General features: G+C 36.6%; 1 protein-coding gene across 3 annotated transcripts in view; it reads left to right on the top strand.

Annotated features, from left to right (window-relative positions):
- The first annotated feature begins 10,272 nt into the window (after positions 1 to 10,272).
- FANCL (FA complementation group L) overlaps positions 10,273 to 26,968 on the top strand; it is a 77,954-nt gene continuing 61,258 nt past the window's right edge. For 2 of the 3 annotated variants that reach the window (XM_082851384.1, XM_082851383.1), the window contains exons 1-4: positions 10,273 to 10,377; positions 19,555 to 19,613; positions 21,612 to 21,672; positions 24,137 to 24,193. In XM_082851384.1, the coding sequence (XP_082707510.1) occupies positions 10,282 to 10,377; positions 19,555 to 19,613; positions 21,612 to 21,672; positions 24,137 to 24,193 (273 nt within the window). In that variant the 5' untranslated portion in view covers positions 10,273 to 10,281. Of the gene's footprint in view, positions 10,378 to 19,554; positions 19,614 to 21,611; positions 21,673 to 24,080; positions 24,194 to 26,968 lie in introns of those variants that run through there. The other variant, XM_082851385.1, reaches the window with a different exon arrangement.

The following is a 26,968-nucleotide window of genomic DNA, read 5'->3' as shown; positions in this document are numbered from 1 at the left end:
TACCTTTAAAATATTAACTAATTATGCAAGTTTCTTCTCTTTCTGTTGACATTGATTTGCTCTTTTCATATACTGGGATTTCATATACACTTTTTATACACCAATATTTTATACATACATACATACATATCTCTGTAATTTTAATGGCTTTTAGACATTTTATCCTGTTATATAACTTCACTATTTCCAACTTACTGGACATTAGGTCATTTCTCGGTTCTATAAACTTTTTAAAATTACTTTTTGGGATATACTCCCATAAGTGGTACTTTCTCAAAAGAAAATAACTTTTATGGTTCCTGCTATGTATAAGTAGATTGCTTTTTAGAAACATTTTACAAATTACACATAACTAACAGCAATGGATGATTATATCTGTTTTCCCATAGACCTGCTAACATTGATGTTATATAATTAAGATTTTGAAGAATAAAGAGTGTTACTATTTCTTATTAAGATATTTGAAATGGTTTTATTTTGAAATGAAATGTATAAAATCACTTCTGAATTTTAGAGTGATTTTAATTTATTTTTATTTAGTTATTTCTCAAAATTTTATAAAATCAGCTATGTTCACATTATAGACAATTCATGTTATTTTACTTGCTTTGTCTATTGATAAAACAAGCAACATTAAATAGAAACCAAATTACAATTCTAATAAATGCTATCCTATCAGCAAAGGATTCTTTAAAGGAATGGCATAAACCACACCATATATTATTTATTTTTCAAAGCTGAAAGACATTTTCTGATGGAAAATATACTTATAATTTCATGGCTTCCTCATTCTATTTGTAGCATAGCTCATTACTATATAAATCACACACAAATTTCCAAAATGCGAAACTGGTTCTTTATTCCTTCTTAAAATGTTACCTATTCATCTGATTTCTAATCCTTAATACTTTTATAGATAATATTCAGTTAGCCAATAAAATATAAATTAATTTTAGTATTCTTTGAAAGGAAATATTATCATGAAAAAATAGAAGATACAGGAAAACATACTATTATATCTTTGGAAGTACACATATTTATAATAGATCTTTAGTCTGAAAATTTGTCATATAAAGTATGCATTTCGTTAATAATGCGATACCAATAAGGTTCAAATCTTTTTTGTTGTTGGGGGATGAGGGTTCACAATGCTGCAGAAATGGAAAATGGCCCATCTCAACCATTCTCTTCTTTATTCTAACAGAATTCTAGGCAATGTATTTAGCTGAAAAACTACATTTCCCAGACCTTTTGCATATGGCATAGCCAATCTGACATAAGACTTGTTCAAATGAGCCTCTGGGAAAGCTATCATTGCCCTTCCATCTGATGACGGCTAGAGCTCCAGCAATGATCTTGGGACTATGAGAGAAAAGGCAAGAAAATTTCAGCTCCCTAGTATCAGACCCAATTGGGATTAATCTTTCAGCTTTAAAAATATATATTTCTCTTTTTATAATTAAAATGATCTCTGTATTGAGGGTCATTTAAATATAGGCTTGACACTAATAAACTATGTTTATTCCTTTAGCCAATATCCTCTGAGCCTTAAATATGTGGCCAGCTAACTCTGAGCCTGGAACTGTAAAACATCTGTGTGAACAATTATCCATTTTATTAGTGCAATGACTTCAACTGGCTGCACTATAGACTCACATGTAAAAATGTAGACTTACTAAGTCTAAGGTAATGGTTTCAAACTTCAGCTTGTATCAGAATCCCTTGTGAAAACACAGACTTGTTAATCATATGCTTGTTAAAACATGGATTGTTGAGCTCGTCTGCCAAAATTAAGAGATTCTGGCAGGTCTGGGGCGACATGTTCCCAGGTGATGCCAGTGCTGCTGGTCCAAGGACCACAATTTGAGAAACACTAGTCGAGGATACAACCTGGACACCTGTGTGTTATAATAGTTTAACATGATTATGATGGTTCAAAGCAGGATCAGAAACCCATAATTGAGAACTGGTAAGATTACAGCTGTTCTCTCTCACCCGCTTTTATTCCTCAGCTTCAGTTTTCCAGAATAAAAGTGAGAGCTTTTTTATCTTCTCTGTGTATGCACTTTTCTATTGCTTTCCTTTCGGTTACTTAGGGTAAATGGGGTTGACTGGCTGTAGGTCAAATTTTGAAATAAACAGTCATTTTTCCCTTCAGGTTTTCTTTCTGCACCCTTCATTCTCCTCTTAACAACTACGCTTTCCTAGCCCTACGTATTTATTAGTCTCTTCCTTCCACAGCCTCGACTCTGTGGCCTAAGTTTGCACCCCCTGTGAGTAGTTCTCATCTATTCTCCCAGCCTTAACTGCAACACTCATTACCTGAGTTGCAATCTTTGTTAGGTGTTAGCTATTTGAGGACGTTTCTTCCAGTTGTTCACCAAAATATATGAGCTGTTAATCTGTCAGTGGCTTTGGTGTGGGGAAAATGTTTCCAAGGAAGAGGCTCTCATTGTACTTTGCTGAAGAAGAGGGGTTGTCTAACAACCTGGATCCTCCTTTTTTCACAGGAATTCAGGAGTCTTCAGAGACTTTTTTTGAATAATCCATTGACTTCCTATCCTTCTTTAGATGATGGCCTCATAAATTTTGCCCTGATTCTAGCCCACCCCTGTAACCCAGTAACACTTTCAGCAGATTTAGCCCTTCAATGATCCTGTTTCGACCTGAGGTTGGGTTGTGGGTGTCATTGGTCCTCAACTTTACTGCCTGGATTGAAGCGGAAATTATTATTCTGGACCGTCCATGGATCTAGACTCCTTATTGGGCAAACCTACCTAACAAGGGAATTTGCTTCCAGAGAGTTTGGATAGGGTTGTAGGAGCTGGGATATCCCTGCCATATATCACCTACCAAACTCTGGTCACATAACGAAGTCTTTATGGTTTATTTATCATGAACATGGTCTTCTCAAAGCTTTACACTTAAAAGAAATGCCAAAGTTATTCACTACATCACCATTTATGAACTGCTTCTGCATGTTTGGATAGAAAAATAGGCAAGAACAAACTGCTCTTTAAAGTTTATCAGTACGTTTTCTAATCCAAAGGCCTCCCCATAATTCTCAACTTCTTCAGTCTTTGTGTAGCATTCCAGACTGCTGACCATGCCTTAGTCTTTTTTTTAATTTGCTAAGCTGAAGTTTATATTTTTTCCAGTTTCCTTTTTATTTCAATAAAGTATAGTTGACACACAATATTATATTAGTTTCAGGTGTATAACACAGTGGCTCGACATTTATACATTATGAAATGATCACCGCAATAAGTCTAGCAACCATCTCTACCCACACAAAGTTATTACAGTATTGTTGACTACAATCCCTATGCTATACATTACATCCCCATAACTTATTTATTTCATGACTGGAATTTGTACCTCTTAATCCCCTTCACCTATTTCATCAATTTCCCCACACTCCTCCCCTCTGGCAACCACCAGTTTCTTCTCTGTATCTGTAAGTTTCTTTCTGTTTTGTTTCTTTATTGTTGCTTTTTAGATTTCACACATGAATCATATGGTATTTGTCATTCTCTAATTTATTTCACTTAGAATAATACCCTCAAGGTCCTTCCATGTTGTTACTGATGGCAAGATTTCATTATTTTTTATGACTGGATAATATTCCATTGTGTATATATACATCTTCTTTATCCGTTCATCTATCAGTGGACACTTAAGTTGCTTCCATATCTTAACTATTATAAACAATAGTGAACATAGTGATGCATGTATCTTTTCAAATTAGTGTTTTGGGTTTTGTGTGTGTGTGTGTGTGTGTGGGGGGGGAATACCTAGTAGTGGAACTGCTAAATCGTATGGTAGTTATGTTTTTAATTTTAAAAATTCTGTTTTTAAATTTAAAATTTTTAAATTTAAAAATTCTGTTTCTCCATTCTGCTTTCCATAGTGGCTATGCCAATTTACTTTCCTACTAAGAGTGCACCAGGGTAACCTTTTCTCCACATCCTCATCAACAATTGTTATTTACTGTCCTTTTTATAATAGCCATTCTGACAGGTGTGAGGTGATACCTCATTGTAATCTTGATATGCATTTCCCTGATTAGCGATATTGAGTATTATTTCATGGTCTGTTGGCCATCTGTTTGTTTTCTTTGGGAAAATGTCAGTTCAGGTCCTCTGCCCGTTTTTTAATTGGGTTGTTTGCTTTTTTGATGTTGAGTTGTATGAGTTCTTTGTATATTTTGGATGTTAAGCCCTTATTTGTTGTATTGTTTGCAAATACCTTCTCCCATTCACTGGGTGGCCTAATAATTTTGTTGATAGTGTTTTTTACTGTGCAAAACCTTTTTAGTTTGATGTAGTCCCATTTGTTTATTTTTGCTTTTGTTTCCCTTGCCTGAGGAGACATATCAAAAAAATGTTGCTAAAACCAGTGTCAAAGAGTTTGTATTTTCCTCTAGGAGTTTTATAGCTTCAGGTCTCACATTTAAGTCTTTAATCCATTTTGAATTTATTTCTGTGCATGGTGTGAGAGAGTAGTACAGTTTGATACTTTTTCATGTAGCTGTCTAGTTTTCCCAACACCATTTATTGAAGAGGCTGTCTTTTCCCCACTGCATTTTCTTGCCTCCTTTGTCATGGATTAATTGACCATATGTGTGTGAGTTTATTTCAGGCTGTCTATTCTGTTCCATTGATCTATGTGTCTGTCTTGTGCCAGCACTATACTGTTTTGATTACTGTAGCTTTGTAGTACAGTTTGAAATCAGGGAGCATTATACCCCCAGATTTGTTCTTCTTTCTCAAGATTGTTTTGGCTATTCAGGGTCTTTTATGTTTCCATACAAATTTTAAAATTATTTGTTCTAGTTCTGTGAAAAATGCCATTGGTATATTTGATAGGGATTGCATTGAATCTATAGATTGCAACAATCCCAGAGGTCTCTTAAACTATACTCTTTTTTTTTTTTTTTTTTTTGTGGTACACGGACCTCTCACTGTTGTGGCCTCTCCCGCCGCGGAGCACAGGCTCTGGACGCGCAGGCTCAGTGGCCATGGCTCACGGGCCCAGCCGCTCCGCGGCATGTGGGATCTTCCCGGACCGGGGCACGAATCCGTGTCCCCTGCATTGGCAGGTGGACTCAACCACTGCGCCACCAGGGAAGCCCTGCACTCATTTTTTAAAATTCTTTTTTTCTTTTCTCTGTTCAGCTGGGGTGATTTCCACCACTCTATCTTCTAGTTCACTGACTGATCCATTCCTTTGTATCATCTAATCTACTGTTGAGTCCTTCTAGTGTATTTTTTAATTTCAGCTGCTATATTCTTCAGCTCTGTTTAGTTCCTCTTTATATTTTCCAACTTTTTGTTTAATCTTCTCCCCAGTTCATTGAGCATCTTTATAATCATTCCCTTGAACTTATTGGGTAGATTGCTTATCTCCACTTCACTTAGTTCTTCTTCTGAGGTTTTGTCTTGTTTCTTTGTTTAAAACGTATTCCTATCTCTCCTCATTTTACCCAAATTTCTGTGTTTATTTCTCCTGCTCTTGGAGAAATGGACTTATGTCAGAGATGTTTTATGGGGCCCAAAATCTCACTCCCCTCTGTTTACCAGAGCTATATGTTCCAGAGGTGCCCCCTATGTGGGCTGTGTGGACCCCTCTGTTGTGATGGGGATGACTACCGTGGGCACAGTGGTAAGCAGGGGCGGGCTTAGGCCTGCTTGGCTGCCAGTGCCTGCCTTGTGTGGTAGCTGCTGGCCCACTGGTGGTCAGGGCTGGGTCTCTACACTGCGAACTGCTTGGCCCAGGGGGTGTGAGGACTGGTGCTGGCCCACTGGTGGATGCATAAGCTCCTTCACTAACAGGCTAGAGGGAGGACTCCAAGGTGGTGCTTGCCAACACCAGCATCCTTGTGGTAGAACATGTTCCCCCAAATGGCTGCCACCAGCATCATTGTCCCCAGAGCAAGTCCCAGTTGCCTCTTGCCTCTCTGAGAGGCTCTCCAAGGTTAGCAAGTGGGTCTGACCAGGATTCTTTCAAATTACTGTCTCTGTGTAGGAACTTAGAGCATGTGAGATTTTGTGTGCACCCTTTAAGAGCAGAGTGTCTGTTTCCTACACACCTCTGGCGCTTTAATATGCATGCCCTGCTGGCTTTCAATGCCAGACGTTCTGGGGTTTCATCTTCCCAGTGCAGGACCCCTGGGCTGGGGAGCTCAATGTGGGGCTTGGACCCCTTGTTCCTTGCAGAGAACCTCTGCATTTGTGATTATCTTCCCATTTGTGGTTGATATCTACTCAGGAGTGTGTGTACTGACACATGGATATATCCCTCCTACTTGTCTTATTGTGGTTCCTTCTTTACAACTTTAGTTGTGGAAAATCTTTTCTGCTAGTCTTCACATTGTTCTTATAGATAATTGCTCTGTAAATAGTTGTAATTTTTGTGTGCCCACGGGAGGATATGAGCTCAGGATCTTTCTACTCCACCATCTTTGCCATCAACCTAGAGGACTCTTAAATGGCTGTTTCTACTCCATTATTCCTTAATGTTGGCATTTCCCATCATTCTTCCCATATTTTTTCAGTACTCTCAAGCAACCTCTTCCTTATTATTCTCATTAATGTTAATGCCTGGCCTCCTATTTTCTTCCATACTGATGGGAACTGGGAGAAGAAACACCTGGGACAAAGCTGAAAATTTAGGCAATAACATAGTGATAGATGCTAATTGGAATGGTATAAGTATTTAAAATTTTAAGGCTAATAATCTCCTTTAAATTTTTTTTTAACATAACAGATAAGGTGAAAGTCTCCTCAGGCCATTACCCCCATTCCTTGTCTCCTATCTTCCACCCCAAAAGTAACTACTGCTAGTAGTTTATTTTCCATTTACAATATTTAAAGTTTATTTCTTTATTTAAACATAAATGGTGTATTAGTAAACATACCATTCTGGAACTTGTGTTTTTCATTCATGAAAATGTTTTGAGATTTTTCCATGTTAGAACGTATAGTTCTCCCTTAAGAAATAGCATTTAAATACTACTAATTTTTGCAGCAGAATATATAAAATAAGTCATGCCAAGGATGCCTTGAAGAGCTTGAACTTCTGTGAGGGTCTGTCAGAGTAATTCCAAAATTAAAACAATGCTGATGGTGGTAACAGTTCATTGGCTTTCTGAGTTTTAAACATATTGAGTATTCTCTGTGAATTTGAGAGTGACTGTCTTAGACTGGGCTACATGTAAACAGTGGTCCCAGCATACCACATATGAGTTGATGACAGTGAGATCCATCACTCAGTCTTGAACATCTGAGGAGAATGATTGACTCATTGAATTAAGAAGACCTTATATGATATCTCTCTTTGGTCTTTGATGGTTGGTTTCCTTATTACAGACTTTATCAATGTGGAATGCTCAATTACAAATTCAACTACCATGAATCAGTAGTTGAATTTGAATATCTTTTCCTTAGGGACCAAGATGATATCTAGCAATAAATTTTGTGAAAATTTCTAAATCTGTAAGTTAGTTATGAGGATTCAGAGGCAAGAAACCAACTGTTTGGCTGTTAACTACACAGTCCAGTGTATCGATGGTAGGGGGAGTGAGTGTAATAAAGATGGCTTGTCTGGACAAGGGTGCATGTCTATTCATGGAAGACTCAACTGATATTTAGGAAGTCTCCAGAAGCTTGTAAGTCCAGAAAGTCCTTTTTGAATAGGTGATATCAGGAAGCCAAAGACATTTAGGCTGTTAACCAAAAGCTCAGTGTAGTAAATTAGGACAGTAAGTGTTTTGGACTTCATTTCCCTAATGTAATGAGGATGCTGGAATATAAAATCGCCAAGGTTGCTTTCATGGAAAGACTTTAGCTCCTGAGGAACCTATTGGGCAAAATGTTCTTAGCCTCTTTCCTCACAATATGTGAATTAGGTAGAAAATGTTATGATTATATTCAGAAGAAATATATTATTTTGGTAAATCTATTATCAAACTATCAAAATGAAATTCTTGAAGCCCCACTGTTAGCATGAGTCATTAACACCTTTAGATTAACTTCTCCTGAGTTTCATGGTGGGAAGTCCATCTCTGCCATGATTTAATGGAAAGATTATTGAATCTAAAATTTAGAAGACTTGAGTTTAATCTTCATTGTACAAGTCACTATCTTGAGCAACTTATTTAATATCCCTGAATCTCAATTTAATTGCATACAAAATAGACATTATAAAAAATACATACCTAAAGAACACTGCCATCAAGACTAAATAAAATAAAATGTGGAAGTGCTTTACACATGTTGTTGTATTATTATTATTTTTTTAGAAGATGTTGGGGGTAGGAGTTTATTAATTTATTAATTTATTTTTGCTGTGTTGGGTCTTCGTTTCTGTGCGAGGGCTTTCTCTAGTTGTGGCAAGCGGGGGCCACTCTTCATCGCGGTGCGCGGCCCTCTCACTATCGCGGCCTCTCCTGTTGCGGAGCACAGGCTCCAGACGCACAGGCTCAGTAGTTGTGGCTCACGGGCCCAGTTGCTCCGCGGCATGTGGGATCCTCCCATACCAGGGCTCGAACCCGTGTCCCCTGCACTAGCTGGCAGATTCTCAACCGCTGAGCCACCAGGGAAGCCCTGTTGTATTATAATTTAAATAAATCCTATAAAGTCTATAATAGTGCTATACAGTCTATTATGATATTGTAAATGGAAACCAATTCAAATATCTTGTGAAAAATTCCTTCATTCCTCTGAATTCTTGTAATACCTATTTGTAATTTGCCTATAGGACTAGTGGATATTTATTTTAGTAAATAGTTAATGAATACCAACACTGTACCAAGAAATATAGCAAGTGATTAGGGAGAGCAATAATTTTCAGCAGATAAGAAAGTTTTCCAAAAAAAGGTAGCCATTGAGAAGCTCTTTGAAGGAAGGGTAGAGGTTCCGTGGGGAATATGGTGGTGGGAAGTTTGAAATACTGGAAACAGCAGATGTCTTAAGTTGCAGAAAAGTTATAAAGTCCTTGAGGGCAGTGACTGTATGTCCTAATAATCTTTGTGTTGGTCCTATTGTTGTACAACCTTGACTTTATGCCCATCACAAAACACGTAGCCTGTCATCCTTAATAAATGAATTGCATAATTGAGTGGATGGTATGTCGTGCCTCTGAGGAGGTTCTCAAACTTCAGCCCGTGCATCGTTAACACCTGGAGGGCTGTTGTAGCACAGATGGTTGGGCCTCACTCCCAGAATTTGGGATTCCCTTGGTCTGAGACAGATGCGTGAAAATTTGACTTTCTTAAAGTTCCCAGGTGATGCTAATGGTTCCAGGATCACATTCTGAAACCACTGCATTATTGTATATATATATATATATTTTTTTTTCGGTACGCGGTCCTCTCCCGTTGCGGAGCACAGGCTCCGGATGCGCAGGCTCCACGGCATGTGGGATCTTCCCGGACCGGGGCATGAACCCGTGTCTCCTGCATCGGCAGGCGGACTCTCAACCACTGCGCCACCAGGGAAGCCCTGCATTATTGTAATTTATATTTAACCACTGAGGCAACATTCTTGTTTTTCCCTAAGCATCCAGAATACTCTTATAATTCTTGTCAAACTTAAAGAATCTTCAAGAAGTCTAACCCCGTTCTGAGGGCAATAAAAATGGTAGGGTGTATGTCTTATTTTTGCACAGCCTGCAGCCCCTTATAATGATGTTTTGCAAATACTTGGGTTCAAAAATGTAATGCACTATGATTGGAATCAAGTAACTGTGCAGTAAATATTAAGTTCTTTATTTAACCACCCCTTAGTAAAAGGAATGGATAATTACCATTCCTCAGTTAGAAATATGTTCAGGAAGTGTTGTTAAAGAAAAATTAACTTCGGTTCATTAAGTCCATCAGCAATTTTCCCTCCTGTTTTGCCTTGGATATTTGTGAGTGCAGTGCAGCAGAACTAAGTCTGGTGTTGACTTGAGTCTGGATTAATATACATATCCAAAAGGGTTCTTGGGACAATCAAGGCTAGTATGAGCTTGTTCGGTCAGAGCTGTGAACCTAAAAACAAGCTTCCCTCCTGCCTCCAGTTGGCGCCAATTCTGCCTCCCGCCAAGCCGCATCTATTCTGGCTGACCCTGAGCTCAGGTGTCCCGAGTAGCCTCAGACCTTCATTTCTGCCCGCGGAAGCCTCGAAGTTTCTTCCCGCCAATGGCACGGGTTTCCGCCTCCCTGCGCCCTAGGCGCAGGCAGGACTGCGCATGTGCGGGGCCCGGCGGCCGCTGGTGCGTCTCCGCTGACCGAGAGCCATGGCGGAGACGGAAGCGAGCTTGCTGCGCCAGTTCCCACTGCTTCTACCCCAGAACCGGGCGAAAACCGTGTATGAAGGATTCATTTCAGCTCAGGTACTCGCCCGGGTGTTGCTCTTTCGCTAGGAGAGCCTCCTTCTGGCGGCGCAGCCCCGGCCCTGAAGTCTGTGACCGGAGGGGTTAGGGGCTCGAGTTTGTGGGGATTGAGAGGGGCGGTCAGTAAGGACTCTTAGGAGACTAGAAGTTTGAGAACCGTGGGCCGTTGCTGGAAACCCGTTCCTGGCTGTCGCCTCCACGCCTGGGCCGGGGTCGCTGCCCGGGACAGGACGTTGGGAGGCCCGCGTACGCGCCCGGGCGGGGAGAGGACGGGGCGAAGGGCCACGCCCCCTCGTCCCCGCCACTCGCGGAGTTTTGCCTCGCTCCTAACTGTGTTTGTCCCACGTTTGAACTTTTGTTTTAATTGGTCAGTTTTTTGCTTGTCTTTATTCTAACATGCCCCACCCCCACGAAGGTTGGAGGCCATTCAGAGGGGAGTCTGCGCTCCCTCATTATATTCGTGTTTCCTGCAGAAAGAACGTTTTGGAAGAAAACCTGATTTTGGCTCTCTGCCAAGTCCTGGTTACCGGGTCTCTTCAGTTGGCGATGTTTTGTAGGAAATATTGACAACAGTAGTAATTACCTTTGCTGATTCCAAGTGGCTTCTCTTGAGTTTATTACCCATAGTAAACACGTGTAGAGCTTTGAAGCTTACAAAGCGCTTTCCAAGTACACTATCTCACTTAATCCTCAGGCCTCGGAGGCAGAAAATTTTTTTAAAAAGTCATTATTCTCGTTTTATAGTTGAGTAAATCAAGGCATGGGAAAGTGGAGAGATTGTTACTTGTCCATGATGGCAACGGACTCCCTTAAACTCAGGCTATCTGATTCCACTCCTGGGTTTTCCCCCTCTACACTGCATCAAGCTACCTTAGGTGAGAATTTTGAGTATAGACTTTGCTTCCTGGCCATTACATTCAACATTGTGCCCTCTCCCTGAACAGCGCACTTACTTTTTGAGAATAGGGGCCATATTCTAGGAATTAACATGTGTTTTGAAGTTTCCTCAAAACACATAGTAATCTCTCAAAAATATTGAGTGAATTATTAAATTCACATGTCAGATGAAAATTTTACCTACCCCTAAGAATATTAAGTGTAGAACTAATCCTAATGCACTGATTAAGGAAAGGTTAAAGACCTTTCCTTAAAGGACTTCATTTGTTTTCAGATTCATTGTGACTCTCACAGAAAGTAGAGGTTAAACGTCATTGTTACTTCTGGAATAAAGTTAATCCACGTTTTCCTTCCCCAATTGGAAGTATTGATCTTGAATTACCTAGTTGGAAACTTTCACAGCATTTAGAAAAACTGAAGAGATGATACTAAGTTCCATTTTTATCAGAACCATGTTATACCTAATTTTAGGCATTTTAAGGAAAGTATTTTGTATTATATGTCTGTATCTGCTAAAGCCTCTTAGAAAATATGTGTAGCCATCAAAATTCAGATTAGATGAAATTATTTTATCCTGGCTGTAGCTACAATTCTCATTTGTACTTGCTTTAAGCAGCTTGTTGAAATCCTAACCTAAAGATTTTATTTAACATTGTTTTGTTTTGGTGGAGCTGGTTTTGTCTAAAAATGTGTCTTGTATATAATTTCAAATTTATAGAAAAATAGCAAGGATGTAGGTAGAATTTGAGTATACTCTTTAAGGGGGTTCACCATTTTACATTTGCCCCTTTTGATTTATTATTCTGAGTCTGTGTATGTGGGTGGATGTGTACACACATTATTTCCTTGAACAGTTTCAGATTAAGTTGCTCCTTTATTCCTGAATACTTAAGTGTATATTTCATGAGAACAAGGACATACCCATACATAACCACAATTGTCAAAATCAGGAAATTTAATCATCATATGATACCATTACCTAATCTGGAGTCCAAATTCACATTTTGTTAATGTTGCAATTATACGTTTTTTATACCCCTTCCCAGCCCCTAACCATCTGATGTAAAATCTCACATTACATTTAGTTGTCGTGTCTCTTTAATCTGGAATAGTTCCTTAGTCTTTCTTCGTTTTTCATGAACTTGACATTTTTTGAGTACATGTTGGTCGTTAGGTAGAATGTCCCTCAATTTAGATTTGTCTGATGTTTCTTCATCATTAAATTCAGGTTATGCAATTTTGACAGATATGCCACAGAAAGAATATTGTATCCTTTTTAGGGAGCGAGATGTCAGCAGGTGTCATTATTGATGATGTTATCTCTGATCACCTGTTTAAGGTAGCATCTGCCAGATTTTCCTATTGTAATTATTAAGTACTTATAGGAAGCTACTGTGAGGCATCAAACCCCCACCTCCCCCACCCTGTTGTAGCAGCCATTGACTCTTGTTTGAATCAGTTAATTGATGTTTGCCAATGATGATTTTCTAACTCTGTCATTTCTTCTATATTTGTTCATTGGCATTCTGTGATAAAGAGTGGCTTTCCCTTTACCATTTATATCAGGCTCATGGATTTTAAAAATAATTTATCTAATGGATTATAATCCTTACTTCCCTATTTGATGTTTAAATTGTCCCAGATTTGGCCAGTGAGAGCACATTTTTATTGATATGTTTTTAACGATTTGCATTTTCCTATCAGCACTGTTTTAAAAGTGTCCTGTAAATACTGACATGTAGTGTTTTATCATCATTTTTTAGAACTTAATTTTCATTTGTAGTTCCCCTGCACCTGGGAGTTATTTAATAGAATATTAAAATTTCTGCTCATGGAAGGTCTTTTTTCATTTTAATTTTGTCATTTCTAGTTTTATTGCATCATGATTAGACAGTGATGTTTATAAAACTTCAACTCTTTGTAACTTAATTGATCCTTTAATTTTAAATTTTATTTATTTGTTAGTGATCTGTGTGAATAAAAGTGTTTTCTCTATTATCGGGTTCTTTCTTTTCTCTTGAGTGAGCTTTGGTAGTCTGTTTCCTTCAATGACTTTTCATTTCATCTGAGTTTTTGAATTTATTGGTTTAAAAGTTGTTTTTAATATTCTCGTTATCCTTTTAATGGCTTTAGGATCTTAATGATGCTCCCTATATTGGTTACCTTTTGCTGTATTCCACACCTTAGTGGCTTAAAACAACAAACATTCATTATCTCACCTTTTTTATGGATCAGGAATTTGGATGTGACTTAGCTGGATGTTCGTGGATAAGTGTTTCTCCTGAACTTGCAGTGAAGCTGTTGGCCAGGATGTCTCTTATCTAAAGACTTGACTAGAGCTGGAAAATTTGCTGCCAAGATTGCTCATTCACATAGCTGTTGACTTCAGGCCTCAGTTTTTGACTTCTGCTAGAGTCCTCAGTTCCTCACCACATGGACCTCCATAGTGTTGTTTGACTGTCATTACAGCATGGCAGCTAGCTTTCCGTGAGTAAGTGATAAAACAGAGATCAAGCAGAAAGCTGCACAGTGCTTTTTCTCCCCCAGCCTCTAAAGTTACACATTTACTTCTGTTTTATGCCGTTTATTAGAGGCAAGTCTCAAATCCAGTCCACGTTCAAAAGGAGATGAGGCACCAACACTTAAAGGTAGAAGTATCAAAGAAATTATGAATATATTTTATAGCTATCTGCTATGCCCATTCCTGATATTGGTATTTTGTGTCTTTTTTTTCCCTGATGCATCTGGATAGAGACCTATAAGTTTATTGATCTCTTCAGAGAACCTACTTTGATTTCATTGATTTTTCTCTATTATTTTTCTGTTTCTGTTTCATTGATTCCTGATCTTAAATTTCCTAATTCGTTTGGGTGGAAGATTAGGTCATTGATAATGAGACCTTTTTCTTTTATAATGTAGATGTTCAGTGCTATATGTTTTCTTTCAAGCATTGCTTTAGCTGTATCACACAAATTTTGGTATATTTTCTTTCTTTTTTTTTTTTACAGTTCAAAATACTTATTAATATCTTCTTTGACCTATAGGTTACTTAGAAGAACAATATATCTCTTAATATTTGAGGATTTTCCAGATATCTTTTTGATATTGATTTATAATTTAGTCCCAGTATAATTCGTATGATTTGAATTCTTTTAAATTTATTGGAACTTATTTTATGGCCTAGAGTATGGTCTATTTTGGTAAATGTTCTGTGCATACTTGAAAAGAATGTATATTATGCTGCTCTTGGGTAGAGTGTTCTATAAATGTCAGGTCAAATTGGTTCATAACACAATTCAAGTTTTCTGTATACTTACTGATTTTCTATTTGTTCAGTTAATGAAAGCGGGTGTTGAAATTTCCACCTACATTAGTCCCCCTTTATCTTCAGGGGATATATTATTCCAAGGCCCCAGTAGATGCCTGAAACTGTGGATAGTACCAAATCCTATATGTACTATGTTTTTTCCTATACATTCATACCTATGATAAAGTTCAATTTATAAATTAGGCACAGTAAAAGAATATCTAAATTGCCAGTGTCACTACTCTTGCGTTTTGGGGGTCATTATTAACTAAAAGAAGGGTTACTGGAATACAAGCACTTAGATAGTAGGACAGTGGATCTTATAACCGAGACAGCTATTAAGTGACTAACAGGCCGATACCCTGGACAGAGTGATTCACATCCTGGGTGGGATGGAGTGTAGCAGCGTGAGATTCCATCATACTACTCAGAATGATGCCCAATTTACGACTTAAAAATTGTTTGTTTCTGGAATTTTTCATCTAATATTTTCAGTTGACCACAAGTGACTGAAACTGCAGAAAGTGAGACTGTGGATAAGGGGGGGCTACTTTATAATTTTTTTTGTCAATTTCTACTTTCATTTCTGTCAGTTCTTCCTTCATATATTTTGAAGTTTTTTAGGTACATAAACTTTTAGGATTGTAAGCACTCTTGCTGAACTGACTCCTTTATGATTCTGAAATGATCCTTTTTATCCTTGGTAATAATCTTTGGAATCTTGGAATTTATATTTTTTGATACTAATGTAGTGACTCCAGCTTTTTTTATTGATTAGTGTGGCATGGTTTATCTTCTTCCATTCTTTATTTTATGCTTATTTGTGTCTTCATATTTAAAGGGGATTTCTTCTGGGCCTTGCTTTTTTATCCAATCTGATAATCATTGCTTTTTACTTGGGGGTTGTTTAATTAACCCTTTACATTTAATGTGACTGTTGATATGGTTGGGCTTAAATGTAGTATCTGCCTGTTTGTTTTGTATGTGTTCTTCTATTTATTTTTTATATTTTCCCTATTTTCTGCATTTTACATTAATTGAGTCTTATAATTTTGTTTTATCTCCTCTGTCAGCTTATTACCTGTTTTTTTTTTTTTTTTCCTTAAGTAGTTGCTATATTTTGTCTCTCTTTTCTGGTGTTTGCTCTAGGGTTTACAATATGCATCTTTAATTTATCATAATCTACTTTCAAGTATACCTCTTCCCTTGTGGTGTAAGAATCTTACAGTAGTTTACTTGTATTTCTAATCTCCTGGTTTTGTGCTGTTGTTGCCATATATTTTATTTCTGTTTATCTTATAACCTTCCCAATACAGTATTAATTCTCTTTTAAGCAGCTGATTAGTTTTTTTTTTAATTAATGGACTTTTATTTTTTAAGAACTGTGTAGAGTTACAGAAGAGTTGAACAGATGGTAAGGAGAGTTCCCATGTACCATCTCCTTCCCCACACAAACACAGTTTGTCCTATTATTAACATATTAGTATGGTACATTGTTACAATGAATGAACTAATATTGGTACATTATTATTAACTCAGGTCTGTACTTTATTCATATTTCCTTTGCTTTTACCTAATAACTTTTTTTCTGTTCTGGGTTCCCATCCAAGATACCATGTTATTATGTCTCTTTAGGCTTCTCTTAGCTGTCATGGTTTCCTTGTTTTTGCTGACGCTGACTTCTTTATGATTATGAAATGACCTGCTTCATTGAGGAATACCAGTCAAGTATATTGTAGGATACTACTCTACTAGGATTTGTCTGATGTATTTCTCATGAATAGGCTGGGGTTATGTGTTTTTGAGAGGAACATCACAGAGTTTAAGTACCATTTCAGCACATATTAAGGGTACACATTGTCAATATGATTTATGACCGTTGATATTAACCTTGATCACTTGGCTGAAGTTGGGTTTGTCAGGTTTCTCTACTGGGAAGTTACTCTTTTTTCCCCCCTTTCCGTACTGTACTCTTTGGAAGGAAGTCACTATGCGCAGCCCTCACTAAGGAGTGGGGAATTATGCTCCCCCTCTTTCAGGTGGAGTATCTATGTACAGTTGACCCTTGAACAATGCAAGGGTTGGGGTGCCAACCCTCATGTGCTCGAAAATCGACATATCACTTTACAGTCCGCTCTCTGTATCCATGGTTCTGCTTCTGTGGATTCAGCCAACTGCAGATCGTATAGTACTACAGTATGTATTTATTGTAAAAAAAAAAAAAAAATCCATGTATAAGTGGAACTGCCCAGTTCAAACCCATGTTGTTCAAGGGTCAACTTAATTTATCTGGAGTTCTTCTGTATGGGAGATTCATTTCTCCATTAATTCAATCATATCAGTATGGACGTATGGATATTTTACATTTTGAGTTATATTCCAATACTACTTTATTTGTTGCTCAAGTTGTTCCAGCTTTGGCACAGTCAGTTATCCTTTAAAGAGATTTTTAAAAATAAGAAAAAAGGTCTTTTATATTTACCTGTATATTTACTGTTTCTGATACTCTTGTATACCCAGATTTTTCACCTTGTTTCATTTACTTTCTTCCTGAAGTTCTTCCTTTAACATTTCTTGTAGTGCATGTCTGCTAGTGATGAATTCTTTCAGTTGTTTTCTGTCTCAAGAAATTGTTGATTTGGCCTTTTGAAAGATACTTTCACTGGGTATAAAGTTCTAGGTTGACTGTTTTTATTTTAGTGCTTTAGCAATGTTGCTTTGCTGTCTTACATTATTATGTATGAGAAATCTCTACTCCTGTTTATCTTTGTTTCAGGAGTTGTGGCACATGGGCTCAGTAATTGTGGCTCGCGGGCTCTAGAGCGCAGGCTCAGTAGTTGTGGCGCACGGGCTTAGTTGCTCCGCGGCATGTGGCATCTTCCCAGACCAGGATCGAACCCGTGTCCCCTGCAGTGGCAGGTGGATTCTTAACCACTGTGCCACCAGGGAAGTCCCAGTAGCTTAGTATTGATGGAGACATTATCTTTGTGTCTGTGAACGATTGCAATAGTTTATTAAATTCCTCATTCAAGAATACCCTCTTTTGTCTGCAAAGTGCAGTTTACTTTATGGATGAGTTTTTTTGGTAGTGTTGAAGGAGGAGTTGAGTGTTTTTATTTTGTTACAGAAGATCCTAAGTCTACCATAGTTGGTACTTTTTCCTCCTGACACCCAGTTTCCAAAGGATATCTCTTTTACCATCTTCTTCTCCTATATTTCTTATTGAAGATGAGATCCTTGACTTTTGTGTTGATAATAAGTCCCCTCCCTGTAATTAGTGCTCTGATTTACCAGAAGTGTTTATTATTATTATTTGCACATAGTCCAGTCCCCTCTTCTGTCTTCCATGCATTTTTTTTTTCCCCTGAATCCCCTAGCTCTCTAAAAGGACTTGATGTGGGGGCCCCAGGGTGGAAACCACTGGAGCCCCAGGGTGGAAGACACTGGAAAGTGGTTTAAATTTTTCTTCTTAGAGGTAATTTTGAAGTTTATGGTATTCTCTTTCTTCTGATTCTGCCGAAGACATGGGATTTTTGTGGTTCTGTTTGTTCTTAATTTTGATGTATATAGTTTTTTGGAATGATATGTAGAGAGATTCAGATTTAGGCAACTGTCAGTACTTTTGTTCCCTGTAAGTCTGGAAAATCTGCTTCATGAGAGCAATTAACATTTTTTCTATGGTTTAACTAAAAAAAGATAATTTTGGACATTTTCTTGAATCAGAAAAGTATTATGGCATGTGACATGGCATTTGCCCTTTTAAAATGGTTGGATTTTGCAAATAAGGGACTTTGGAATTTTATTCTTTCACATAACAGATCAGTAGAGTAGTTTTACTATTTTTCATGTAAATTTTGAATTCCAGATTGTTCTTACACCTATGTGTGGGATGTCTGTAAAGTTAGGTTAAAGTTACTACATAATACCTTTTGGCGCTTTAATGAAATAGTGAATTATTGTTACTTGACCTTTTGAAAAGGTCAGTAGTACATTTTGTTTCATTTTTTTAAAGGACATTTGAATGTAATGAAAGTCAGAACTGCAATATTACCATGAAAGTAAAGGTTATGGGGTACATTTAATTGTGTTCCTCTATTTTTGAAACTGCTTTGAGGGAGACTGCTAAAATTCTCGTGGTAATTGTTTTTCAAGAATTTTATTACTCTTTTTCATTTTATACTGTTGGAGTAAAAGATTATATTTCTGTTTGTCTTTTTCTGCTTACCTTTGCTCAGACTTCATGTGTCTTATCCTATTTAAGGTACAAAGTTTAAGCTGCTTACCCATTCACTTTCTCAAGAAAGTAAAACTGAATATATTTCTCAGAGAACTGTCCTTCTTTCCTTGGAAAGATTCTTGAGTAAAATTTGGTCTTTTCAAATGTATAGTTAATGAATATTTAAATTAAAATAACTTAATATTTTAGGGGTTTTATTAAAGTTCTGCGAGTGTGGGAGAACTAAACATACTCTGATTTATGAAAATATTTCTGTCTGTATATTTAGATTATTTAAATATATTTTCTCTTTATTGAACTCTGGAAAATTACAAATATGAAGCCTATAATTATTATATATTTATGATTTTTTCTTCTGTATTCAAAGCAATTTGGAGGAATTTCCTTTTTCTTTATTTCCTAAGAAATAACGTTTAAATTTCTTCTTTATGTCTACATTAACAGTTTCTTAGTATTTCTTATTTATGTGAGTAACTTTTTCTTTAAAAACAAAATCCTATCTTAGTGTTTTGATTACCCGACAATCACAAAGTTTCTGACAGACATTTTTGAGTTATTTTCCCTCAAATGCACTATTCTGTTGCTTATATTTTAGCAAGTATTTGGATAAAGTTGATACCTTTTAGAAAATAAAGGAAAATGTTGCCTTTTTTATGTGATTCTGTTTGACTTCTCTTTAAGTGAAAGATGAAATGAACCTTCTTTTTTGAATGAACCTTCTTAATGTTTCCCACAGGGAAGAGATTTCCATCTTAAAATATTGCTGCCCAAAGATTTACAACTGAGGAATGCAAGGTGATGTGGTGTTTTGTTATATACTGTACATGCATCTTGGTGGGATGAGCAGTCGTTAATCTGGTATAAGCTGATTCTAGTCATCAGAGTTCTGCCTAAAATGCTTATTAATCAGTTAACCAGAAGCATTTCTGATTTTTCCACATCAGTGTGCTTTGTAAATGATTTTCCCTGGTGTTGAAGTGTTTTTCAATGGTAACACATTCTCTAATTTATTTATTTTTTAGTTAAAGCAGTGAACAACAAGTGAGAATATTTGGAGAATACAAAAGAATTAGAAAACTTTGTTTCCAGCTTTTGACTGATGTTAATTATGTGTATGTTCAGTCGTGGGAAGACCCCCAGTTCGGTCCTGATAGAAATTAGGTGTCAACATGGGCTGTTGGTATGGACAGCCCTTCAAAGAATGTCAAGAGACAAGATTAGAAATTTAGGATTTAGGTAGCGCCTAAAATCTCTTTTCTGCTCCAGAATATCTGAGGGTAGGAAGGGAGGAAGAATTCAGAGACAGTAGAACTGACAGGATTTTGTGACTGGTGGCAGGTAAGACAGAAAGAGGACTGGAGGATCCTTTTCAAGTTCCTAACTCGGATCACTAAGCTAGAGAAGAGATAACAGATGGAAGAAGTAGAAGAGGAGTTGTTTTAAGACATATCAGATGTTAAATATCAAGAGGAGATTTTTAGTAGGTAGTAGTGGTTTGGTGTGGAACTTGAGCATGAAACTTGGAATGGAGGCGTATGTAGAAGAAGTCACAGTAGGCGTAGGATTTGGGGCCATGAGTATGGATAGACTTTCTAGTGCCTGCATGGATAGAGTGAGAAGAGAAAGCCAGTGACAGAATCTTGAGGGCATAGCAGTGTTTAAAGGACTGGTAAATAAAGAGGAACTTGGAAGAAAACAAAGGATTGACCAGAGAAGTAATAGGAAAACCTCAACAGTTGTCTCTGAAGCCAAAGAAAGAGGCTTAGAAGGGGAATGGTTAACAGTGCTGACGGTTGCAAAGGGATCAGGTTAGATTGCATAGGTTTCATGTAGTGGTTGAAGCCAGCTTTTATTGGGGTTTTGGGAGTGGGTAAGTGGGTAGAAAGGAAATGTAAACAGTATAAACTACTTTGAAAAACAGGAGTGGCCAGAGAAGGGTGTGTAGTCAAGGAGGAGTTATAATTATGTGGTTTTTTTAAAAAATAAGATTTGCTTGAACAAGTTAATATTACGGAGGAAAAAAAAACTAGCAGAAAGTAAGTTAAGGATACCACAGTAAAGGGATAATTAGTGAATTGATGCGATTGAATTGGTGGGAAGGGGTGGAAAGCACATTTGATGAAGGGGTTTCCCGTGGGCGGTTGAATGAACTACTCTGCCTCTATGATAGGAGATAGCAGTGGAAATGAGGGTTAGCAGACCAAAAATGGAGGGTCATGATGGTTTGAAAAGATCATGGTTGGGAAAACTCTGAGGGGCTTTCTACTTCTAGGTAAGTAAAAGCAATTCCTAGAAGAGTTACTTACCTAGTAACATTGAGAGTGCAACTGAGGTGAGCCAGTAGATAGATGAACATTAACTTATCACTACTTACACAATTAAAAGTATGTCCTTAATCTGGAATTGAAAGAAGAATAGATTGCTACATATGCTTTCGCAAATACAAGTTCTGTATATTATGATCAAAACTGTTGTTTTTATTTAACCTCTCTTGGAGAAGAATCCAATTCAAGAAAACTTTGCTTTGGATATGTTAAAATTTTTTTTAAAAAGTACTGTTTTGTTTGCATGTTGTTTGCTGATTGCAGTTATTTATATTTTGAATAAAATTAGTACCGACAGTTGGAAGACATGATTTTCAACAGTACCCGTGATAAAAATTTTATTAACTTGTCAGCATTATCTTTATGTCATTCTTTTCTATGTATGTACATGTTTGAGTTAGCATACAAATAAGTTTTTTCTTTTAATTCTGAACAATGAATAAACCATGTTGTTCCATTAAAATTTTAGATTACTATGTAGTTGGCAGCTGAAAGCAATACTTAATGGATATCATCATGTAGTGCAACAGGTAAGTCCTTTAAAAGGTTTGTTTTAAGCGAGGGTAAGAAGTTACTAAATATACTCTATTTTAAAGACCTATTTTGCAGAGTGTTACAACTGGTTTAGTAGTTGCTGAACTCTGTAGGTTTCACCTCTATCTAGCAAATATTTTAAGGATCCATATTTTATATAAAATGTTTCCTGTCTTAGAATCCTCAGCACATCTCCAGCCAGCAATTGTGTCGAAACTTTATTTCCATCCTTGAAACTTTAGGGTCTTCAAATGCATACACCCTATCCACCTGAATAGTGGTGGTACCAAAAAATCCCAGGACCCATTTAGGAGTTGAAGGATATCTGTGGCAAAAATGCGATTGTAGTTCAAGATTAGCAACAGAAAAGGTGAAATGGAAATCACTTAGGATCATGCATGCATATGTAATGAGAGTAGATGTAAAGGCGGCATAGGTGAGATATAGGCAGGATTTATTTAGTTATTCTTTATTTTTAAAAAATTTTATAACTGTAAGTTTGTACTTTTGACATCCTTCGCCCACCATCCACCTCTCCATCCCAGTTCAGTTATTCTTAATGTTTATGTTCCTCTACCTGAAAATTCCTTTAAAGATTTTTGTTTGTTTCTCTAATCAATTACTGAAGGAACTGAAAATAATGAAATGCCTCTTGTAGGAAAATAAATGGAAGTAGAACTGCCTTTCTTTTAATGCTTTATTCATTTGTGTGTTTTTCCTGATGTCCTATACTTTCTCTCTTAAAGCAGGTTATTATCTATGAAACTGACAGTGACAGTTACTCTCACTTAAAGCAGTACTGAACCACAAAGAAATATAGGAAATAAACTATTTGTAGAATGTAGGCTGTCACTGCTGGCAGTATAATTACAGCAGATTTTTAAGGGGATGTTTACATTATTTCTCTCCATTTTCTCTTCACCACCCCTTCCCCATCCACTGAGACTATATTGTATACTAAAGTTTAAGAAATGAATCTAATGAAATATCTAAATAGCTTGAAGAAAAACTGTTAATGAAGACTAATAATAATAATAAATTCTATAACAGTTTTTCTCCACCAATTCGCCAAGAGAATTCCTAGAAAAAGTTCTAATTACTTATCTCCTACCTGCCCTACAGTTGGTCGTGTAGAACCCAGTATTAGTTTCAGTCTTTGTTTTATTCCAAAGTCCAGTTCAATGTTACTATTCTTTCCTTGTATCATTTTTAACTTTAGTAAATATGGGTTGGGGGTGGTCAGCAATTTTTTTCTGTGAAGGACTGGATAGTAAATTTTTCAGGTTTTGTGGACCCTTAAGATCTCCGTCATAACTACTCTACTGTGCCCTTGTAGCACCAAAGCAGCCTCGACAAGAGGTAAATGAATAGGTGTGGTTGCATTTCATTATGACTCTGTTTACAAAAACAGCTATTGGGCTGGATTTAGCCTCTGAGCTTTAGTTTGTACACTTTGGTATAATTTATTATTCCTCTCTAGTAAACTACAGGGGAAATACTGTATAGAAGAAGGGAAAGTCAAAGACTTGTTCTACAAACATGTGCCCACACAAAGCTGTGTTAAGATGTGAATCATATGTCTCATGTATTGTTGAAATATCTTCGATTATTATTTTTCTCATGTAAAGACAGAAATTTACATATCCACTTCAGAACTGTGTGGTGGTAGTGCAGTGCATCAGAAAAAGTAAGAAAAATAACATTTTGATTTCAAGCAGAGAAATGATGTAGAGATTTGTCTAAGAAAGCAATTTTAAATGAGAATTTTTTTTTGCTTTCTTTAATTCTATAATAATTTTCTTTTAAGAATCAAAGATTTCTAGGAAATGGAGCCATGACACTTTAATTCATTATACTTCAGAAGTTATTTCCTTTTTGCCATTTTATTGTAACTGTTCTACCTTATTGAAAGATTGACTCTTTTTTGAATGAATACGGGTTAATTGTGAAAGGACAAAATTAACAATTATAGGTAGCCTTTATTAAGGTAAAGGAAAAAAATTAAAATAGATAGTTTTATTGATTAGTTGTTAATTCATTGCTCTGACTAGATTCTTTTAATTGTATAGATTTCCTGATTTTTATATTTTATCCTCCTCTTAACACTCCATTCGTACTTTTTTTTTTTGGTAAATAGTGCTGTGGTTTGCTAGATTGCTAAACTTGACGATAGTCAGTGCTGAAGAAATAGAGGAATGTGTGAGATTTTAAGTGACATTCTTACATAATTCAGTATATCTCACCAAAATAGATTTGAGGGCTTTAATTACTCTTTCAGAATGAAATTGGTAGGAATAATAGGGTTGATGACCAATACTTTAATTCTTATACTTTTAAGATGTAGATACAGCTAATACTTTTTTTTTCCATATTCACATGGACTTGGATTTTATTTCCATTTCAGCACGTGGAGTATTCATTGTACACATGAAATTAATTGGAAATGTTGTTTTGATCTAGAGAATGCAGCACTCTCCTGATCTAACGAGCTTTTTAGTGGAGTTGAAGATGGTTTTGGTAAGAATTTGTTTCCTAACACTGTCACCATATGCTGTAAATCTTGAATGTTTTTGTAATTCCTTTAAAAACCAAATGGTTAGAACTTAAAACTTCTCAACTCCCAATCATTAATGTCTTATTTTACTCTGTGCATAAATGCAGATGGTACTTTTCTGAAAGTAAAGGAGTAGGAGTAGAACTATGTGTAAGAACCAATTTGATTGTATCCTAAACTGGGCACACTTGACACTAGTCTTGCACAGGTGGTGAAGAAATAAAATGTACTTCTGGTCTGTTAGAGAATGTCACATCTACAGAGAGATTAAAAAGTCACACATAAAGATATAATACAATGTATAAATAATTTTGTATACAACTACAGATTTCTGAAAAATTTGTTAGGCTTCATTCCATATATACAGTTGCATATGATAATTGATTATTCAGTTAACTATACATAAAATACTTGATTAACAGAAGAGGGAAGACTACAGGAAATACCCACGGGCCCATGACCTAACTTCAAAGTTTTGCCAATCATATTTCTTCCCCTGCTCTTTTAGGAGAAAGGGCCTGGAGCATTTTAAAAGAAACCCTGGATGTTGTATCCATTTCTCCATAATATGTCAGATTATACGTCTAACACTTAAGTGTTTTTTTGTCTGTTTTAAAATATGCTGTTATAATGCCAATGAAGTTAGTGCTAATTCTTTATAGCTGCTCTGTTTGTATCAGTAGGCAAACACAGTCCACACGTTATGTTTAGTTGATGTGTCTCTTAAGTTTCTTAATTACTTCCTGTAGCAGCGTCTCCTCTTCCCCTCACCATTTTTTTTTTCTTCTTCTCGTGCCATCTACTCATTGAAAAGCCAGATTATGTGTCCTCTGAAATTTCCTGCATTCTGGATTTGGTTTATTAGATATTCATGGCGTCTTTTAACATATTCTTCTACCTTTTTTATAATCTGGCAGTTAGATCTAAGGGTCTCCACAGAATTGGGTTCATTTGCTCTGGTAAGAATACTTTGTGCTCTGTACTTCTCACCCTGCATCAGGAGGTACATGGTGTCTGATAGTTCCTCGTTTAGAGGAGTTAAGATTGATCAATAGGTTTAGATCCATCTAATATAAAGTTTCCCATCAGCCTATCACCTACTGATTTTAGCTTCCAATGACAGTCATTGACTACATCCACTATTTCATTAGGGATTGCAAATGGTGATTTTTAAAAATCCATCATCTACATTTATTAGCTGAAAATCTTTTACAGAGAAGAATTTCCCTTCATCAGTTATTTGGTTAATTTGAGGCATAACTTATACTGGAGAGATAGGATAAATGCTTGTTTCTTTTTCCTTTTTTTAAAAAGTCAATTTTTAGAATAATCAGTTGGTGCCTAGCAACTCGAAACTAATGCTTTTTTAAAAAAATATTATTATGAACCTGTGAGTTTTTTAATATTTTATTAACTTTAGTCCATTGCAGTCATTATTCAGTGCTTAAACTGTACCGTTTTTGGTCAGTGTAAGCCCCTTCATGTTGGCTCCTGAGTTCTTTTAAACACAACCCAAGCTTTGCTTTAAACACAACCCAAGCTTTGCTTTATGACTCCATTTGCCCCAGTTTCATTAAGTCATCCTATTTTTCCGAAGAGCTATGGTTTTTTGGTAGGAAATGGTATTTGAATGCCACAGTCTCAAAACTGGAGTGTTCATTGGTATTAATTCTAGGCCTTTTCAGTGGACAAAGCCTGAAAAAAAATGCTTTTTTAGAAAGAAAACAATCATGAGTTCATTTCAAAATTTTCATTTCAAATTTGGCATAGGGATTTTACTTCTTTGACTTTATGCTTATATCTCTTTTTAATCTGAAAATTTTCATTTCGAATATTAACATAGTCATTTTATTATGTTTTTACTTGTATGTTTCACTTACGCTTTTCCCATATCTATAAAATATTTCTTTATATTTGTTTTACAAAATTACAGTACCAATATATAGCTACTAACAACTGAAAGCAGTTTGATATTTCTTTGTGGTTCTTTTTTGAGGCCTTCTTATTGTTAGGAGCAGCTGCCACATATTCAGAGCTTATTTACTTGCTAGATTTGTCTTGAGTCCTTTTTTTAATCCTCATAACAACCCACTGAGGTGGAGCTTTGGTGAAAAGTTTGGGATCAAAATAAAGAGGATAAAAAAAAATCAGATTCTAAAGTTTAAATTTTGACTAATAAATTTATAAACCCTAATTAATAAGGATTATCAACATTCATTATCAATTTCGTCAAAGGCCACAACAGGATAACCTTAAAAAATGTAAGGTGAAGAAGTGAAGCGTATTTTGGTTTACATCTCCTTGACATTGAACAAGTTTGAAAAGTTCCTTTTGTCTTTTTATCATAATTTTGATAACCTGTACAAATAGGACGAAGGCAGTGATCCCCAACCTTTTTGGCACCAGGGACTGGTCTTGTGGAGGACAATTTTTCCATGAAGCTGGGGGGTGGGGGGGTGGGGGAGATGGGGGGATGGTTCAGGCGGTAACGCGAGCCATGGGGAGCCGCAGATGAAGCCTTGCTCACTTCCCCCTCTGCTCACCTCCTGCTGTGCATCACCTCCTGCTGTGTGGCCCTGTTCCTAACAGGCCTCAGACCAGTCCATGGCCTGGGGGTTGGGGATCCCTGGAGTAAGGGAACCAGAGTAAAAACTGTATATACTGTGGCTCATTACTACCGAAGCTAACTTTAAGCTCTATCGGTCATTTAATTTTGAAGAAATACTCATTAGTTTAGA

The sequence above is a fragment of the Leucopleurus acutus genome (assembly GCF_964270905.1).
Source record: "Leucopleurus acutus genome assembly, chromosome: 12".
Taxonomy (NCBI): Eukaryota; Metazoa; Chordata; class Mammalia; order Artiodactyla; family Delphinidae; genus Leucopleurus; species Leucopleurus acutus.
Note: the sequence above shows the minus strand (reverse complement) of the source record. Positions and strands in the feature narration are given on the sequence as shown.